The sequence below is a fragment of the Notamacropus eugenii genome, chromosome X (assembly GCF_028372415.1).
Source record: "Notamacropus eugenii isolate mMacEug1 chromosome X, mMacEug1.pri_v2, whole genome shotgun sequence".
Classification (NCBI taxonomy): Eukaryota; Metazoa; Chordata; class Mammalia; order Diprotodontia; family Macropodidae; genus Notamacropus; species Notamacropus eugenii.
Window position 1 is genome coordinate 41,246,059 of NC_092879.1, and position 20,669 is coordinate 41,266,727.

The 20,669-nt window shown below is 40.7% G+C and overlaps 1 protein-coding gene across 3 annotated transcripts in view; it reads right to left on the minus strand.

Moving 5' to 3' along the window:
* Positions 1-16,746: 16,746 nt before the first annotated feature.
* The window catches only part of LOC140515640 (mitogen-activated protein kinase kinase kinase kinase 4-like), a 238,508-nt gene continuing 234,585 nt past the window's right edge, over positions 16,747-20,669 (minus strand). For all 3 annotated transcript variants that reach the window (XM_072626441.1, XM_072626440.1, XM_072626439.1), the window contains one exon: positions 16,747-17,282. In XM_072626441.1, the coding sequence (XP_072482542.1) occupies positions 17,202-17,282 (81 nt within the window). In that variant the 3' untranslated portion in view covers positions 16,747-17,201. The remainder of the gene's footprint in view (positions 17,283-20,669) is intronic.

The window sequence follows — 20,669 nt, forward strand, 5'->3', positions numbered from 1 at the left end:
CATCTTCTAAGATATGTTTACCAGGATGTGGCTTCTCCATATGCTACAGCACCTTGGAGTCACAGGTGAGAGTTGAGTGAGACGTGGACACCAAAGGTTGATCAGTAGCCTAAAGAGGACTCAGCAAGCCAGCACACCAGAGGTCCTATTCCTCCCTGAACACTCCCTATATAAATGCTGGCTATAAATATGCCACTGTCATGCTCAAAAAGCTTCAGTGGCTTCCTATTGCCTCTAGGTTAAAGAAAGTCCCTTCCCAGGCATTTCAGGCTGTCTTCCATCTAGCTCCAATTTATTTTGAGCACTGTGTCCAAATTACTTTCCTTCCCTCACCCAATTCCAAACAAACTAGGTTACTAGCTTTTCCCTGTCTTCATTCTCTAACCTGTTGGCAGTAAAACTGTGCACATAAATAGGCTGATACCCAATGTTAGCAGGTCATACTTGAAAACTTTTCATCAGCCTGGTAACTTACATTCCACTACCATGACCCTTAAGGACCCAGGATCACTTTTGTAACCCTCCTTGTGGTAGTCCTTCAGTGGAAAATTCTCCCCTCCCCACTCTCCTCCCACAGATTATGGAAATTATCACAATGAAACCCAAACTCTTAAATGCAGATCCTAAAGTGGGGCTGGGCTAAATCATTTCTAAGATTCCCTGCAGTGCTAAGATTCATTCTATGTTTCCTGGAAAAGGGCTACTTTAGAGACTTGACAATAAAGCTTAATACAAAGCCTGATCATTTCAGTTCAGTCATTTTTCAGTTCTGTCCAACTCTTCATGACCCCATTTGGGGTTTTCTTGGCAAAGATAATGGAATGTTTTGCCATTTCTTTCTCACACTCATTTTATAGATGAGGAAACTGAAGCAAACAGGGTCAAGTGACTTGACCAGGGTCATAAAGCTAGTAAATGTATGAGGCTGGATTTAAACCCCTGTAGATGAGTCTTCATGATTCCAAATCCAGAGCTCTATCCACTGCAGTACCACTTAGCTACTCTTTACTAAGTATATTCATCATGTATTTAGGGTGTTAGAAGATACCCCTAAGGCCACTGCTGTCCCCACCATATAAACATGCCTTTTCCATTTCTTCATTATAATGTGAGATATCTTGAATACAACAGGGAGCCATCCATAACATGAACATTTCAATTGTAACATAGACACTCCACTATTAGCCCCGACATGAATGGTATTCTTGGTAGCTGGCACTTCAGCAGGAGGCTCTGGGTTTGGATTATGGGATATGTGGTTGCTAGAACTAGGTTTTCTTAAATCCTCAGAGAAGAAGCTTTTGATATAGATTACCAAGTTGCTTAAGTTTCATTTAACTTAAATATAGTTGTCAGAGCACAGTTTCTGAGCTGAATTTTATGATATTTGCCCGAAAAACAATCTCATTGCAGAGCAATTTAGCTACACAGAACAAACATCCTCCCACCTCCTCCTCTCTGCCTTCCTCCCTCCCAGCCCAACAGAGAGATAAAATTAAACTGCCAAGTTTCATTTAGGTTGCACTGGAGAAAAGCAACATTTGAGAAGTAGGAAACTGTATCCTGAGAGAGGCTCAGAGTATTATAAAATCTATACATTTGTTAACATTGCCTAATAATTTTGAACTACAAATTGGTATGCATTTAAAATGAACCATTATATTATTTCTCAGAGTTTGCCTTTGGTAGGTCTTGAGAAGAAAGGCCACCATTTTTTTAAATTTACATTGGAATCAAGATGAGCATATTTTTATATTGGGGTTAGATAAAGTTATGTAACAGCACATGATAGCTATTAAATCAATCAATCAATTAACAGGTATTTATTAAGTATCCACTCCTACTATGTGCCAGATATTATTAATCATTACTTCCTGGGTGATAAAATTTATTATACTCAAGAAGCAGTTAGACTCGATTTTCATTTTTTTAGGTTGAATCATGTACTTTTTTTAGAAGATTTCTTTTAGGAAAGTAGATTTCTTTAGGAAAGAGAGTAGGAATTGTTCCTATCTTTGTCTTTGTATCCCTACCACCTACCATAGTATCTGTCACAAAGTTAGTGCTTGAGGGGCAGAGACAAGATGGTGGAGTAGAAAGGCGCACATACGCTAGCTCTTCCTGTACCTATAATACCTATAAAAAATGACTCAACAAATTCTAGAGTAGCAGAAGTCACAGAATGACAGAGTGAAAGAGATTTCCAGCCAAAGGTAACCTGGAAGGCCAACAGGAAAGGTCTATTCCACTGGATGCTGAGCGGAGTGGAGCCCAGCCCTGGCCACATACTGGAAAGAACAGGATCAGAACAGGCCTCTGGGGCAGAGTTCCCAGCAGGGAGCATCTCAGATCCCTCAGCCCACAAGTACTGAAGAAAACTTCAAAGGTCAGTGAGAGGACTTTCCCAACTGGACAAGAAGGGACCAGGGTCCCCCCCCAGCACTGGCCCTTGGTGGCAGCAGCGGCAGTGATTGGGGCAGCAGGGGCGGCAGCAGCAGGACGTGTCCATTTGTGAAGCATTCAGCCTAAAGCCCCTGGAGGAACTGAGCAGCTGATCTGAACCTCAGCTCTGAGTGACAGCCCCACCCCTGCCTAAAGACCCTGGGGGAATTGAGCAGCTGATCTGAATCTCAGCCCTGAGCTGGGTTCTGGGGGGAGGAGGAGCACCAGGACCCTCCTCTTGACAAAGGATTCAGAAGTCAAGTAACTAAATGGGAAAATCCCCCCAGAAAGGGGAAAAATATAAGACCATAGAAGGTTACTTTCTCAGTGAACAGGTATTTCCTTCCATCCTTTCAGATGAGGAGAAAGAATGCATACTGCCAGAGGAAATCAAGGCTTCTGCATCCCGTACCTCCAAAATGAACATGCAATAGGCTCAGGCCATGGAAGAGCTTGAAAAGTGAGTCAACAGCTTGCTAAAGGAGACCCAAAAAATGCTGAGGAAAATAACACCTTGAAAAATAGGCTAACTCAATTGGAAAAAGAGGTCCAAAAAGCCAATGAGGAGAAGAAGGCTTTAAAAAGCAGAATTAGCCAAATGGAAAAGGAGGTTCAAAAGCTCACTGAAGAAAATAGTTCTTTAAAAATGAGAGTAGAGTTCAGGGAAGTTAATGACTATATGATAAACAAAGAAGTTAAAAACAAAACCAAAGGAATGAAAAAATAGAAGATAATGTGAAATTTCTCATTGGAAAAACAACTGACCTGGAAAATAGATCCAGGAGAGACAATTTAAAAATTAAGAGACTACCTGAAAGCCATGATCAAAAAAGAGCCTAGACATTATCTTTCATGAAATTATCAAGGAAAACTGCCCTGATATTCTAGAACCAAAGGGCAAAATAAATATTGAAAGAGTCCACTGATGGCCTTCTGAAAGAGTTCCCGTAAGGAAATCTCAACTGCCACTCATGGGACAGGAAGGCCAACCTTGTGAAGTAGCAGGAAATCCTGAGGGAAAGACAAGAGGTAACATGTGCGAGGCAAGTTGAACCACCAACACTATCACTCTGATCACCTTTCAGATCCTGATGGAAACAGCCCAGGACCCTGAACCCAAGGGCCTTTGGAATAGCCCCACAAAGAAATCTGGGAATCTCTCAAAAGGGCAGTCCACTAGGCTGATGCCAGTCCCTTACTTTCAAACACAGTGAAAAACTAATCTGCAAACATCACATACATGCTAGTCAGTGAATTCTAGTAATTCTGATTTCTACCAAGTCTGCTTCCATCCTGAATGTTCCCTAGGACTGCTGACCCTCCCATACCTGTTCACTTTCCCACCTTGCCCACTGTGAGTTCTGATGGGAGAGCTTTTACCTTATCGTGCTTGCATTTGTATCACCTGCAGTTAGCATAGTACACTGCACATATTAAGTACTTAATAAATACTCAGTATCTATCTATCTATTTATATATCTATCTATCTGTCTGTCTACCTATCTGTCTATCTATATGTCTGTCTTCTATCATCTTTCCATCTATCATCAGTCTTTTTTTCTATTGGAGTCCTTCTATAATTAGCTCTGAGGTTTGCTTTATAGTATCCAGTACCGTGTTGGGTCACTGCTATCTGTCATCTCTACTGTTCTTTGCTGCAAAGGCTGCCCAGTTCAGGGGGTTCATCACCTAGAATCTACAACCCCTCTTCCTGCAAAGAATCCATAGATAGATTTCAGGGAGTCCACAAACTTGGATGGGAAAAAATAAATATAATGCAGTTAGGAGGGAGAGTTTGAAGAATTCCTTTCCTGGTATTCTTGGCATGTATTATAGTTATCTCAGCCTGGTAGAACTCATAGTTCTAGGAATTCAGAGGCTGAGCCCCTGAAGGACACTGAGATTACTTATTAGATTCTGTGCCCACACATATATACAGGTATCCAAGTCACTTGAAAGTCCATGACATAGACTCATCCTCAGGTTGGAGAACTGAAATCTTGTTGTCCTTCAAATCTTTTATTCTCCACAACAGGTGCCCTTTCCCACTGGGTAGAAACCCCAACTGCTCTTTACTGTTCCAAGTCAATAGCCAGTGGTGGCCTTGGACTCAGGATTTGAATCTTACCTCAGACTATTAGGAGCTTTGTGATAACTAGAGTACCAGGCCTGGAGTCAGGACTTCCTGACTTCCATATGAGTTCAAATCTTGCCTCAGACACTTACTGGGCAAATGTGACCCTGGGCAAATCACTTCACCCTGTTTGCCTCAGTTTCTTCATCTGTAAATTGAGCTGGAGAAGCAAATGGCAAACCACTTCAGTATCTTTGCCAAGAAAAGCTCAAATGGAATCACTGAAGAGTTGGACACAACCAAAATGACCAAACAACAGCAACCACCACCACTCTGGTAAAATAAATCAGCTTACCTCAGTCTCAGTTTCCTCAACTGTAAATTGGAGATAATAATAGTACCCCTCCTCACAGAGTTGTTGTAAGGACCATTGAAGTAACGTATGTAAAGTGCTTATCCAAGAAAGGGTTGTGTCTTTAGTACTTTTTAAGGCACAATGTTTCAGATTTCAGTTGTTGTTGCTGTTGTTATCAGCCCTTCATTCTCGAAGATGACCAGTTAGGAAGGTGATGTCATGACTTGTAATTGAATTGGATTCAAGTGAGGCAGGGCTGTGCAAGGTCATTAGTTTCACTCTCTCTTCCAGAGTCATCTAGGTCCAGTGGCAAAACATAGGTCAGGATGACTGGAGATGGCCCCAGATGCAGTTTGTCTGAGGCAATACCCATTCAGTGATTCAGTGATTTAAGGCTAGGTAAGAAATGAGGCAAAAGATGACTTAGTTTGCCTGCTCAAAAAAAAAAAACAGTCTAGGAGGGGAAGACCCTCAGGGTTTCTGCCCAGAACAGAAATAGTTACTATTTACACTCACTCTGAGCCATCAAAACCCCAAAATGACAAGGTCTCAACTTGTCTGAGGCAATAACCATTCAGTAAATCTGGGCCAGATTTCACTTAAACAGAGTGGGAAAGGGAAGAGTTCACATTGTCTGTAAGGTGAGCAGAGTTTCACTGACTTATTAAAAATTAGCATAGAGTTGGGTATGTATAGGTTTTGTAAAAATCTACATGGGTTTGTCTAACTGAGGCTGGTGGGGAAGGTTTGATAAATATCTCAGGAATCTCTCCACCCTTTTCTAAGGGAGACTTACTGCCTGATGAAGAGTCGCAGAAGAGGCCAAGAGGCTGGCTGCTCTGCTTTTCTCAGAGAGAGGGTACCACATTAAAATTATATCTATTTGCCTTCTACATATTGCTAGTCTAGGGAAAGTGATTTTTCCTCCCCTTAAATTCAAGCTACTTTCCTGGTTGCTATCTCTTTAATAGGAAGGAGTGCCTCAAGATTATAGATGAAAGCTTATGCCCCTTCCCATCAAATACTAGTTATATAAACTGGCTACCTAGGTCACCATTAGGGCAACTCAGACTACTGGCAGGCTTTGGTTTGTCCTTCCTTGTTGAAGAGGACCATGACGTCAGGGAGATGATGACATGACTTGCAGTTGACTTTGATTTGAGTGAGGGAGGGCTATGCAAAGCCAATAACCTCACTTTCTCCTCCAGAGCCATCTGGGTCCAGTGGCCAGATATAGATCAGGATGACTGGAGATGGCCCAGGATGCAGTAGGAGACCTTGGCCCTTTTAAGCTAAGGTCGTTTCAGGTTATCACTTTGAGTCAGGCAATGCCCATTTAGTGAATAGACCTCTTTAAGAAGTGAGCCAGGACTTCTTTACCTAGAGTCTGCTGACCACCAAGGGGTCAGCCGATAGATTTTGGGGAGGTCATGAATTCATTTTTGAAAATTTCATTTTGAAAATTTTTGATCACTAAATTTCAATATGATTTGTTTGCTTTGTAATCCCCTATATTTTATTTTATACCTTTAAAAACATTATTCTGAGAAGGGTCCATAGGCTTCACCATATTGTCAAGGGGTCCAGGACACAAGAAAGGTTTGGAAATCCTGCTCTAATTGCTAGAATATAAATATCTCCTTTATACAAGTAGAAAGGCAGAGATTTTGTTTCTGGAGGTAAGGGGAGTATATTAAAGGTCATTACCTTTTTTTTGGTTTCCTCTACCCACCTTAGCTTTTGTGACTTACATGAGACATGAGGGGCCTTATTTGGGATGAGGGTGGCTAACAGGAGTTTCTTCACTGTGCTTTACTCATCTCCTTGTGTGTTCCCTGGGGATGAATTTCCAGGATTAGAAATATGTAATAATAATTAAATGGTATTTTTTGACCATAATTCACATAAGCATTAGAGTCCAAACAGTAGCAGAGGAGACAAAGTTTTCAAAAGGACAGATTTAAATGCCTAAGGGACTTTCTAGCTAGTGAACTAGCTGTCTACACTAGCAGGGTTCTATATATCAAATGACTAAAAAGAGCCTGAGACTATAAACTCTTCAGAGTTGATATCCTGGTAGTTACCACAGCAGCTTAGCCAATAAATTAAAATAAATGACTGAATATTGGAAGATGGTAGAAAAGAGCAGCTCAGTAGAGACACGTGATGGAGGAAGCAACTCAGCAGAGAGTAGAGCTAACCAGTGGAAAGCAGCATAACATCACCAGGGGAAATTGGGAGCTTTGAAGTTTCAGATGTATGAGTTGCCCCAACCATACATGTTCCTTAATATATGTTTCCTTTCACGTTTGTTCTCAGATTGCACTTATTCCCTGCACTTATTTGTTAGTCTTATGGTAACCTGTGGAAGAGTATACCCCTATGTATATTGGAGGGCAGCCAGGTGGTGCTGCAGTGGATAGAGTGTGGGAACTGGAGTCAGGAAGACTCATCTTCCCAAGTTCATATTTGGCTTCAGACACTTACTAGCTCTCTGACCCTGGGTCAGTCACTTCACCCTGCTTGCTTCAGTTTCTTCATCTGTAAAATGATTCGGAGAAGGAAATGGCAAACCACTCCATTATCTTTACCAACAAAACCTCTAAAGGGGTCTTGAAGAGTCAGACACAATTGTAAAATGTCCCAAATAACAAAAATGTATATTGGGGAGAATCTTTAATGACATTTATTTTGCTATACTATTTAATTAAATGTCTTTTTTGAACTTTTTTCTGGTTGGTCTAGTAAAAGAGATATCAATGGGGGCTCATGAAAAATAATTTTGAATTGCTCTTGATTCACAAAGTGCTTCAAAGCTAGTGTAACATCTGAAAAATGCACATGAGAGTGGAGCCCTGCTTTCATTAAAATAAATATATTTTAAAGAAAATTACTGATAGCAAAAAAGATTAAATTCTTTTCAGATTCTTCTGTTGAGGACTTTAAGTCCTGAAATGTGATTTATGAAATATAAAAAAAAAGTTTAGAAGAAGCTTTGAAAATTCTAAAATTGAATGACTTGGACCTTGGAAATAGGATCAAGGGGAAAAAAAATTGAGGATAATAAGGTGACTGATAGAAGTCAATTTTTAAAATCTTTGCTTTTAGGAAAATAAACCCCCTTTTTTGAAAGAAATATAGAATTGTGGGACCATTTTTTTTTTGCTGGACTTAGAGATGAAGATTGGCATGGTCATAGGCAATCATAAGATCCTATAGAGCTGGAAGGGCCCTTGAGACCATCTAACCCCTTCATTTTTCAGATGAGGAAATTGATGTACCCAAAGGTGAAATGACTTGCCCAAGGTCACAAAAGTGAAAAGTGGAAAAGTTAGGTAGAGCACGTGATCAGATTTTTTTAAACATTTGGGATCATTAGGTAGAGCCTGCTCAGTTTAGCTCATATCATTGGATTTACAGCTGAAAGGAACTTTGAAGATCATCTATTCCAACCTTCTCATTTTGCAGAGAAGAAAACTGAGGCCAGAGAGATGCTATGATGTATTCTGTGTTATTTTTTATAGATTTTGCAAAGGGACTGATGTGGCCATGAATAAAGGATGATTGACATTTACATAGCATGTCACAGGTTGTTTACAAAGTGCTACACATAATAGTAACACTGCCTTTCAAATACAAGGAAATCCATACAATATTAATGCATTACACTTCCCTAAATGAATCAAGATGCTAATTTCTGAGACATAATTATTTTGTCAATGATGATTCAATGGGCCTTTAATCTAACTGATGTATTCCCCATGCCTTCTCCTTCTGTGTCCTTCCAACCACTCCCTCTCAAACTACCTTATATTTAGAACTACTTTGTATGTATTCTTCTCTTCATATTTATTCTGCATATACTTATATATGTATTTGTTTTCTCCCTTATTGGAATGTAAACTCCTCAAGGGGAGGAATTGTCTTATCTGTTTTAATTGTATCACCAGTTCCTAGTAGAATTACCCCACAAATAGTGGGTACTTAATTGGTACTTGTTGATCAATTGATAGATTCTCAAGGACAATTTATATATAATGGAAACAGGATGAAATCAAGGAAAAACAGTGTTGGAAAATTGTTAGATTTGGACTGGGATGGTCTGTGTTTGAATTCTAACTGTCACTAGCTATGCGACTGTTGATAAGCAAGCCATTTCCTTTCTGGTACAATGGTACAATTGGGGAGGGATGGAGGAGTAGATGACATCTGAGATCCCTTCCAACTGTAAATTAATGATTCTAGGGTCAAACCCATTTCAACATCACCTGCAAAAAGCCCTCCTCCCAACCTCTAGGCTGAGGGTCCAGTCTTCCTCTCCCCTTGCCTTTCTACCCAAGTGGAGTGGGGGCACATGAGCAATTGATAGACAATTTGCCTCCCAGATAACCCTTCTGTCTCCCACAAAAGTGGGAAGGGGAATAGCTTTGTCTCTCATGGAGGTCCTAGGTAGAGTGATGAGAAAAGGTAATTCCTTTTCATCCCACACTGATGACAAGTGGTTACATATATAACCCTTTTTTCAGGAATTGGAGGGATGACCTAACTGGTGTATTTAATTGTCTTGGTGCTGCTCTTGCTTCTCCACCAGATATAACAGCTATAATAATTCCAATAGAATGACTAGCTTCTTTCCATGCTCTTTTCAAAGCCCCATCAGTGAGACTGTCACAGCTTGGGAGCCATTCATAGAGTTGTGAAGCTGTGGAAATACCACACAAGCTTATCTCCCCCCACCCCCCAGATCCTCCTCGGGTATTAATGAATGAATAAATGAATGAATGAATGAATGAATGAATGAATGAATGAATGAAAAAAACATTTATTTAGCACTTACTATGTGATTACACTGAGCTAGGTTCTAGAGAAACAAATAGAAAAAAATGAAATAATGAGGAACTCACACCAATTGGGAGAGATAACATTTAAAAGAATGCAATGAATGGAAAGTCAGTCAACAAGAAAAATAAAATTTTGTGCTTACTGTGTACCAGGCAGTGGAGGGAAAGGCCTAGAAATCCTAAGGGTGGTGCAGGAGTGTGGATAACCAGGCTCAGGGGCCCTGTCAGTAGGTCAGATGTCAGGTGAGGCCTACAGAGGCTTAGGATACAGTAACAGGGCAGATGGTAAGGGTGTATTGACCTTCATCTCTTTGAAAAGAATAGTTTGTGACTCCTATCTCAATCCAAGTTCTGTGAGCAGTCAAGGGGCCTGGATGGGTTCTGGACATTGCAGAAAAGGGAGGAGGAAAAGAGTGCCTTCTTGTACTCTCAACTCCCCATCCCCTCCATAAGTTCTAGGCCCGCATGGGCTAAGGGAGGGGGAAAGGTAAAAAGGGAAAGGTTCCCCCTCCATCCAACCAATGTGGTAGAACTTGCCCCAGGTCCAGGGTCCCCAAATTGGCATACATGTATAGTAAGGGTTATAAGAAGCTTGTCAAGAAGTATGGGGAATATTTGGTAAATAACTCTTGCAATGAATCTTAATTTTATTTCTGTTGTGCACTAGACTAGATGGACTCTCAAATTTCTTTTTACACTGAAGAGGGGGCAAAGGAAGGTTCCCTTAGAGCCAAGGAACTTGGGGATCAAAAAAAGTAGGGAGCTTCTATGCTAGGTGTTTGTACATTTCCTAGTAGTGAAGTACCTTTGCTGCTCATTCCTTGCCTTTGCCAGTATGGAGATATGGACAGAATCTGTAATTTTAGTGGTATAGGGAACTCCTGAAGGAGAAAATTCTCTCTACTGATGCCTGTTGGCAAATTCTCTGAAACCTCTAGTCTTAGAGAGTTACCTAGAGCATTGAGTAGTTAAGTGACTTGTTCAGGGTCACACAGCCTGTATATGTCAAAGGCAGGTTTTGAAACTAGGTCTTCCTAAGGTTGGCTCTTTATCCCCTGGTAGGCCATCCATTTCCATCATCCATTTCCTCAATTATATACCTTATGCCATTTCTTGAATATAGGTCATCAATGAAAATATATCACCACATATTTATTAATAACACCAACCACTCTTTTGGCTAATATGATTTTATTTTTAGGATTTGAAATGTAGAGTTTAATGAAGACTTTAATAATAAGTAAACAAAACAATATGCAGCAAATTGTTTTTCAACTTAAAGCCTGAATACAATTGTTATTAAATGGGGCTAGGCACACTATTATTGCATCCATGGTAAATATACTTTAGCAGTTTTATATATATATAATAAACATCTAAATTAGACTAATTATTTAAGCCTTTAAACTATTGCCGCCACTTTCACTAGCTATTTCCCAAGGCTCAGAAAGGAGGCAGAAATATACCTCCCCACTAGGCTTCTGGGTGCAGCGGGTGCTAGGTGCAGCGGGTGCTACTGTCGCCTTTCAACTTGCATTTAAAAGAACAGGATGTCAGAGATGAAGGGGACCTTGGGGATCATCCAGTCTAACTCTCTGGCTTAACATATGAGGAAACTGAGGTCCAGAGAGAAGAAACTCAGCCAAGGTCATACAGCTAGTAAGTAGCAGAGTGAAGATTTGAACCCAGGTCCCTTGAACCCAAACCGTCATAATTTATCTAACACTGAGGGGGGGGGGGGAAGGAAGGAGATACCAAAGAAATTTGAGATAGTTCTTACCCTCAGGAATCTTAGAAACTATCCGTGGGAAGAAACAAAGCAATGTGACCGGGGCTAACTACGCAAATGACCATGAAAATAAATCTCCAACTGTTCTGAGCTATGAAGAGTTGCATTATGGGAGTAAGTGTATCACTTCCTAAGGTGACTACTTTGAAGGGGACAACACCCATTTGGTTGTACAAGTTCTGGATGTCTTTCAAAAATTCGGTCACACCTTGTACAATTTAGACATGAAATGCCTTACCATCACTTGAAAATCAACATACTAATTAGCAACCACAAAACTGTATAGAACAAGGCTCAGTTCAGATGCTACCTTCTCCATGAAGCCCTTCTAAATGTCAGTCCCCTCTGTCTTCAGTTTGCCTTGTATTTTTGACTTGGTGTACATGTTGCACCCAACAGTAGAATGTAAGCTCCTTCAGGGCAAAGAGTGTTTCATTTTTGACTTTTCATTACAGGATTTTAGATTTAGAGTTGTAAGGGACACTTAAAGGCCATTCTCCTCATTTTACAGAGGAGAAAACTGAGGCCTGAAGAGGTAAAAAATGACCTTGTCCAAGGTCACAGATAAGATCTGGAAGGGACCTTAGAGGTCATCAAGTCCAGCCCTCTTATTTTACAGATAAGGAAACTGAGGCACAGAGAGGTTAAGTGACTTGCCCAGGACCACACAGCTAACAAGTGCCTGAGGCAGGATTTGAACTCTGGTCTTCCCGACTCCAAACCCAGTGCCTTCTCCACTATGACATAGCATGATACCTTCCAGATAGTAGACATTTAATAAATGCTTGTTGAAGGGGACACAATCAAGAAGTGGTTATAGTCAGGGGAGGGTGGTAAAGGCAGGCTTTCCTCCTCCTACCCAGGGAGGTAATTTTCAAAACTGGTTGTGATGGTGATGGCTAGGTTAGCAGAGGAGTGGCAGCTACAAGTAAACTGAGAGCAGCTATATATGGAGCTGCACCAAAAAGTGAGTTCTAAGTGGGTTCAGGGGTAGGAGTGGAGGAGGCCTCTAAAGGCTGGTCTAAAAAAAAAAAAACAGAGATTTGATGCCCTATTCAAGTATATGGTCTTGGACAGGATGATGACTTCCCTGGGGCCCACTGAGGATGTTCAAGGTGGAAATTGGGTGGGGCATGGGAATTTCCACTGGGCCTAAGATACACTGATAGGGAGAACAAGCAAACAAACCAAACCAATATTTTCTTTTACTTTCAAGTTTCAGCTGGCTTTAGGAGCACAAGACTTCAGGAGGATCTGTATCCGAAGTTGGGAAAGGCAATTCAGACTTTTGGGGTGGGTGCTAGCTGAAAGATATTCCCAAATAGAGTGCTGAATCATCCAATCATATAAAGCAGAAGGGCTGTCAGAGGTCAGTGAGTCCAACCTGTGGGAATCCCTTTGCAACATCCATGACAAGGAGTCATCTTTCTAGCCTCTGCTTATAGACCTCCTGTCACTGACAGGGAGCTTATTACCTACCAAAACAATCCATTCCACTTTTGGACAGCTCTAACTGGTCAGAAAATTTTCCTGACATTGAGCTGAAATCTCTCTAACTTCCACCCATTCATTTCTGTTCTGCCCTCTGGGACAAGTGAAATCAATCTGGTACCTTTTCTATTGGACAGCCCTTCATCTATTTGAAGAAAGGGATCATGCCCCCCTTACATCTTCCCTTGCCTTCTAAGCACTTCTAGTTTCCTTACTCATAAGGCATGATTTCTAGCCTCTTTACCATCCACACTATCCTTCTCCAGATGGACACCAGCTTCACAAAGCTCTTCCTAAGACACAGCATGCCGAACAGAACACAGTGTGATAAGCCTACCTCCCTGACTGAGGAGGGGGGGACACAGTGAAGCCCCATCTATTTTTTGTAAATCACTTCACTTCAATGGTTCTGCAGTGTAGGCATGCTGTCTATAAGGATCTGGCTCAAAATCAAGCCCCCTCTGTTTGGCATTTCAAGCTATTCACAACCTGACCTTCCTATCTCTCCCATCTCCCCATACGTAACTCCCCTCCGCACACTCTAGGTTTCCATCAAATTGGCCTTCTCACTCTCCCTCACACATAACACTCCATCATCTCCCATCTCGGTGACTTTTCTTTGGTTGTTCTCTATGCTTGGAATGCACTCTCTTGCTTCTACCTTTTGGAAACACCTGGTTTTCTTCAAATTCAACTCAAGTACCACCTTCTACATGAATCCTTTCCTCGTCCCCACACCTGCTATTGCCCTCTCTCCTCAAAATAGCTTGTATCTGTTTTGCATATACCTATATATACATGTACATGCATACACACACACACACATATATATGCACGTATTATTTTCCCCCATAAGCTCCTTGAGGTCAGGGATGGTTTTGCTTTTGTCTTTGTATCCCTGGTGCCTAACATAGGGCCTGGCACACAGTAGGCATTTAATAAATGCTTGTTGATTGAATTTAGGCTCATAGAATTCGAGTTGGAAAAGAACATAAGAGTTCATTTCATCCAACCCTGTCATTTTACAGAGAAATAAAGCTCTCTGATGCCCAGAGAGGTTAGCTAACTTGATTAAGCTCACACGAGAACCTGCAAAGATTCAGACTCAGGTCTTCAGACTCCAAATGCAGAGCTCTTCCCATTGTACCATGCTTCCTACCTTAACGGTTGTTGAGGGCCTTGCGTCTTTTGGCCCTAACAAAACACTCCCATCACTTCCTTCTGTCTGATCACCAGAATTGGTGCTCAATTTCTTTAAATGTTTCCATCTTGACAAGTCACTCTCAGTCACTCTAGTCCACTGATCCTTATCTCATCCTTCCTCCTGAAAAACTCTTAACTCTGCTCCAATTTCTGGTTGATACCTGCAATCTCTCCTGCTTTGATATTTAGGGGCATCTCAAAGAACTTCTCTCCTAATGGTTCTTCTTTTCCCTTTAGAGGAAAAGAAAATCATCCCACAAACATTTAGAGTTTTACAGAATGAGAGCCCAGAGCACCTAAGAACATTTATGGCCAAGGACTACTTAAAAAGAGATAGTCCTCTGAGGTACATTTTTCAAAATCGCTCTCAATTTTTTTTCCTGAGCAAGTATGTTATGCAGAAGAAATTAATTATATAAGTTTTGAGCATGAATTCAACTTAAATGTATCTAATTATTATTATCATAGGCAGTACTTAAAATGCACATTTCTCAAGTTCAAGCATGGCATGTCTCATTTGCCTCAAACCAATCCAAGTTCAACTAACGTTCTTTTTTTTCTTTTTATGTCTTTTGAGCTGGCTCATGGAACTTGGCTGTACAAACAGGTAAGAATTTGTACTGATAATCAAGATTATACTCTGAAGCAAATTATTTAACATCAAAGTGCATTTTCTTTTTTTAAAAAATCAATACAGATGTCAGCAGTTAAAACGCATGTCAATTCTTCAGATTATATTACTATCACAGTTATGGAAAGATCACAATCACATTGATTTCTTCAATTCTTAGATTCACATTTTCCTAATTGCTAATATATAGTGTGCCAAACTTTTGATTTGTGCTATGAGAAAAAGGAAAAAAAAAATCTCCATTTCTGGCACTAGGTGCTAAGTAACCATGCGTGCCTATGTTGACAGCACACATGAGAAAGTTAGCGCACACATTATACCCAAACAGGTAGCTTGGAAAATCCATATATGCTGGATAGCCAGAGATGGTGGAGGGAGCACGGGCAGCTCTGTCACTTTCCCATCAATCACAAAATCACTGTGGGATTGAGGACAGATGGGGGATAGAGGTACTTGCTGCCACTTAGCTGGATGGCTTCCGTGGTATACCACATAGGACATCCCGGACACCTGATTCACGTTGGGACTCATAGGCACAGTAGAAATGGGACAAGACTTAACTTTTCAGTCTAATTATTACAAAGAATTTAAGCAAACTAAAATATTTCATCTACTTATTGCCAACACATTTCAGATGAGCCTCTGAATTTCTAGTACTACTCATTCGAAAGCAAATTATTATATATGTAGCTAAGGATAACAAAAAATCACTAGTCTTTCATTAATCCTGAGCCAAGATTATATGTTATCAAGTTTAATCCCACTTTATGTGGCCAGGATACAAACCCCTGAAAATATAAATGTCTATAAAGGAAATTCTAGAGACAAGTCCTCATTTACTTGGTAATGGACTATACTGGGTATTTTTGAAATGTTTTTCTTTCTTTCCTTTTCTCCTCCCTTTTCATTGGCTCTTTGGCAACTTTTGTAGCTATAAAAAGACAATCAGCACCCTTAATATACGTGTTGGAATGGCCTGACTTATAGTATATCGACAGGTAAATATAACTATTGAAATGCCTTCCGCTGACCTTGAGCAATTCAAAACTTGTTAGTCATAGGATTCTAGCTCTAGAGCTAGAAGGGCCCCCGGGAACCATCCAGTCCACCCCTCTCATTTTACAGAGGGGGAAAGTAAGACCTAGGAAGGATAAGTGACTGCTCTAAGGTCATACAGGTGTTAAATGGCAGAGCTGGAATTTGAACCCCAGTCCCCTGACTACAAATCTAGAATTGCCCAAGACTCAAGGAGGTTAAGTGACTTGTCCAGGGCCTCCCTGCTAAGTGTCAGATGCAGGTTTTCCTGGTGCCAAGTCCAGAGTCTGTTCACTACACCACATTGTTGATCTTTACTCAATAGTCATTGGAAATAGATTCTGTTCACTTTGTAATCAGAGAGCAAATTTGAAAGTGGAGTGGATCAGAATTGTGGTGTCAGTCTTTTTTTGGAGGGAAATTTTAATAGATACCTAATTTAAAATATTGCAAAAATCCATTCTTCAGTCTCTGACTAGCAGGCCAAGAATCCAAGTATATCATCCATGAGTTGTCAAAGCAGCCATTGCCTATGCAACATTTGAGAGACTCTTTTCTTAAACCATCAGTGATAGGGGCTTAGGATCTTATTCATGGGAGACCAAGTATCAGAGGAAAAGTCTACACTACAGGGAAATGGGTATAATATGGGGAAAAACTAATATAGATAGATAATTATTACTCTGTGTCTTGACAAAATTGACAAAGTCCAGGTCTTTAAACTTTGCAGGGGTGAAATGGATGTAACTTTCTCCTGTTCTGTTATTGTGTGCTCCAAGAACCAAAGCACCACCTTTGTTTGGTTTTCAGCATTGTTTCAGTCATCTCTATCTTACAATTTAGCATTTGGTTCTAGCTTTCAAAAATTAGTTCTGATTTGCCTCATTTTTTTCTTCTGGACAAAAAAGCAATGCCAATAGCTCCAGAAATTGCCTGGAATAACATTTGTGGAAGGTTTTTTTTTGCGGGGGGGGGGGTGGTTTTTTCAATCCTACACTGTAAAATCCACACAGAGTTACTAAGTAAATAAAGGTTAATACATCAAAAGTTAAAGTAATAAAGCTTAAAATATTCTATAAAAGAGAGTACACTCCTTTGAGAGTATATATAGAGCTTGCAACAATTCTCTATAAGCTTCATTTCTCATCGGAATTACTCTATGCTACATTATAAGCTGAATGTTTGTTTTCATCGTTTTCCTGAACATTATAACAGAAAGATAACTGAATGAATGACAAGATATTTGCAGATGAAAAGTGCAAACGTGTGCATGTGTGCAAACTTCATTGTATTTGACACGGTTTTAATCCCTGGAAATATCCAACCATTTCTTCCAGCATTTACCAGTTGAAGAGCATATTTCGCCCAAGGGTCATAAAGTAAATCTGACTGGAACCAGAGTGGACAGAGGCAAAGAATACCTTAGGGGAGAAAAAAAAAAGGAGAGAAGTTGAGACATCATTAGCTGGCAGTTCAGACAATTTTAACCTGGTATCTGAGCAAGAGAAAAAATGCCAAACACTGCAATTTCAATTTACTTTCACATGTTAAATGAGAATAACACCACCTACTGTGTAAACTTTATCCAAACTTACTAATTTAGATAATGAGGGTCAGGGCAAGGGATAGGAGGAGAAGACTGAATTAGTATAAAGTCTGAGGTGAATTGCACTCTTTTAAAAGAAACGCAATGTTATCACTTTCTAATACATGGGGTACTAATCACAGAATCCCAGAGGCCTCTAATCCAACCTATCCCTGAACAAGAATCCTATTCTACGGTATCTCAGACAAGTGGGTTTCTTGCCTCTGCTTGGAGACCTCCAGGGACGAGGAGCCCACTAGATCCCAGGGCAGCCCAGGCCCCTTGGGGACAATTCTAACCATTTGCAAGTTTTTCCTTACATTAAACTCAACTCTGCCCCTCCCCCTTCCCTGTTACTTCTAGTTCTGCTCTCTGGACCAAGCAGACCACGTCTCATCTCTCCTCCACATGAGAGTCCTTCAAGGAATTGAAGACTGTTTGCTATCATGTTGTGCTTAAGTACTCTCTTCTACAGTTTCTCCAACTGACCCACACAGGACATGGGCTCAGAGCTTCTCACTATCCTGATTGCCCTCTTCTGGACACACTCCAGTGAGTCTATGTGCTTCCTAAAATGCTGTGGCCAGAATGGAACACAATACTCAATTTCCTCAATCTGGAAAACAAGGAGGTTGCACTAAAGTCCCTTCCAGTGTTGCAGCCCATGATTCTATTTCCAATGCAGTCTGACTAGGGCAGGGTACCATTTCACAACTGTTGTCTGCCTTTTTTTCTGGATGCCATGTCACACTGGTGACTTGAGTCCCAGATCTTTTTCAGACAAATAGTCCCTTTGCCCATTCGGTACTTGTGAAGCTGGTTGTTTTAACACACATGTGGGCCTTTACATTTATCCCTATTCAATTCCAACTTGTGAGATTTGGTCCACTACTCTATATTGTTGAGACCTTTCTGGATCCTGACACAGACAACCAATGTTAGCTACTGCTTCTAGCTTTTTTTCACCTACAAATCTGCTAGCATCATCATCATCATCATCATCATCATCATCATCATCATCATCATCGTCATCATCATCATCTTCATCCTCATCTTCTTCTTCTTCTTCTTCATCTTCTTCTTCATCATCATCATCCTTCTCCTCCTCATCATCATCATCCATATAGATTTTTTGCAAAGCACTTTACCAATACTATCTCATTTCGTCCTCACAACAACCCTGGAAGGCAGGTACTATTATTATCTTCATTTTACAGAGAAGAAAATTGAGGCAGATAGAAGTTAAGGGACTTGTCCGGTGTTATATAACTACAAAGTGTCTGAGACTGCATTTGAACTGGATTTGAACTCCAGATCTAACACTGTATCTACTGCACCACCTAACTACTGTATCCCTTTTAATTGCTTCTTTCAAGCTGCTGATAGATATGCTGAATAACAGAAGGCCAAGGATAGATCCCTGGGTGCACTACATTACAGACCACTTCTCTTGTTGCCCTTGGTCACAAGATGAAACCAACTCTGCCAACTCCCACACTTATTCTTCTGATGACAGCTTGTGAGCTGCCTGTCAAAGACAGTGCAGCCCAAGCTCATTCTGAATCATCACTACTTGGGACTTCTTACAGTAGTTCCTGATCACTGGGGGTTCAAAAATTCCCTTTCATGTCTCTAAAAATCTGATACCTTTTGTGAGATTTTTGGAATGAAGACCAGGGAGATAATGTTGTCTTATTTATTGCAAAATATAATGAATGACTCATTTTCACTTTATATCCCTAGGAACTCAAACTTGCTAACATTATGTCTGCCACAAGACAGGCCTCTGATGTGGCATCTCAAGTGGCCACTGCAAATTTCCAGGGATACTTTGAGAAGCAAAGAATCTTCGAGGTGGAAGGTTTGGACCACATGGTCCAAACCATGCCTGAGCAACAATTAATTCCCTGCTACAACATCCTGGACAAAGGTACATCCAGCCTTTATTTAAGACTTTCAATGTGGGGAGAGCCACCATACCTCCTAGGGCAGCCTATTCCACTTCACGACCATTCTAAGTGTTAAGAAGTTTTCCCCACCTTGACATCAAGCCTCAATTTACTTCTATATAATCGCCACCCACCGCCTCTGGTTCTGCCCACTAGGATCAAGACAGTTCATGTACTCTTTTGGAATGGGCCAAAGTGAAAAGTCCTGAAGTAAGCCCAGAATACATTGTTTTTCTCCTGAAATAGCTAAAAGCACCCCCTCTACTCCCCAGTGTCCTCAGCACAGACCATACAGAGCAGACCCTCAGATGTGGTGGAAGGGCTCTCCTGCTAAGGAGCTGCTTGGATGGACTGTGTACATGTAATATATTTCTTAGTGACAGCTATGATCTGTGATGACACTTTTTTCATCTAATGAAACATATGCATACTTGAAAGAGCCAATCAAAGATGCCATTCAGCATGATGCATTAGAAAATTCACTAACCTTAATGTTAAAAGACCTGCAATCAAATCCCTGCTCTGACACTTATTACCTATGTGACCTTTTAGATGTCCCTTCTCCTCCCTGGGCCTCAGTTTCTCTCTCTGTAAAATGAGGCAGTTGGACTAGATGACCTCCAAGGAACTCGCCACCTCTAAAGCTTTTCGCCTGGGATTCTGACTCTGACTCTGTGGCTTCACTTGATTAATGCATTCATTCATTATAAGTCACCTTGGTTGTGTACTGGCCCTGCCTTCTGCCCACCTTCAGCCTCATGTGCTTTCTAACTTGAGCTTGACAAAGGTCCCCCATCCTAAGCTCTGCCCTCTCACCCCTCCTCCCTTCTTGCCTGAAATCATTTGCTTTGGTTGTCAATATTGATCAAATCAAAGGCAGATGCCAAACCTCCACTTTACTTTGGGTTACTCAGACAGCTTTAAAAAGCTCTTATAGTCTGTTTAAAGGCCTTATTTTAATCTGAAAAGAAAAGGGCCTGTGGCTCAAATACAATAACCTGTTCTACTGTAAAAGAAATAATGGCTAAGCTCTGCTTGGGACATGACTGGAATCTTTGATGTTTCTTGCAAATGTTTTTCTTTGAAAATCACATTTAATCATTTACTCAATCAAGAAATGCCCCAGCTATTTCTGCTGGGAAAGGTGAATTTGCCTTTGGCAACCTTATGCAGACAGTTCTTTCTTCATGAGCAGCAAGGAAAAGCATATCTCTCACTTGGTTAAACTAGTTAATTTTCCAACTCCTTTAACCAATTGGGTTTAAGCATTTTTG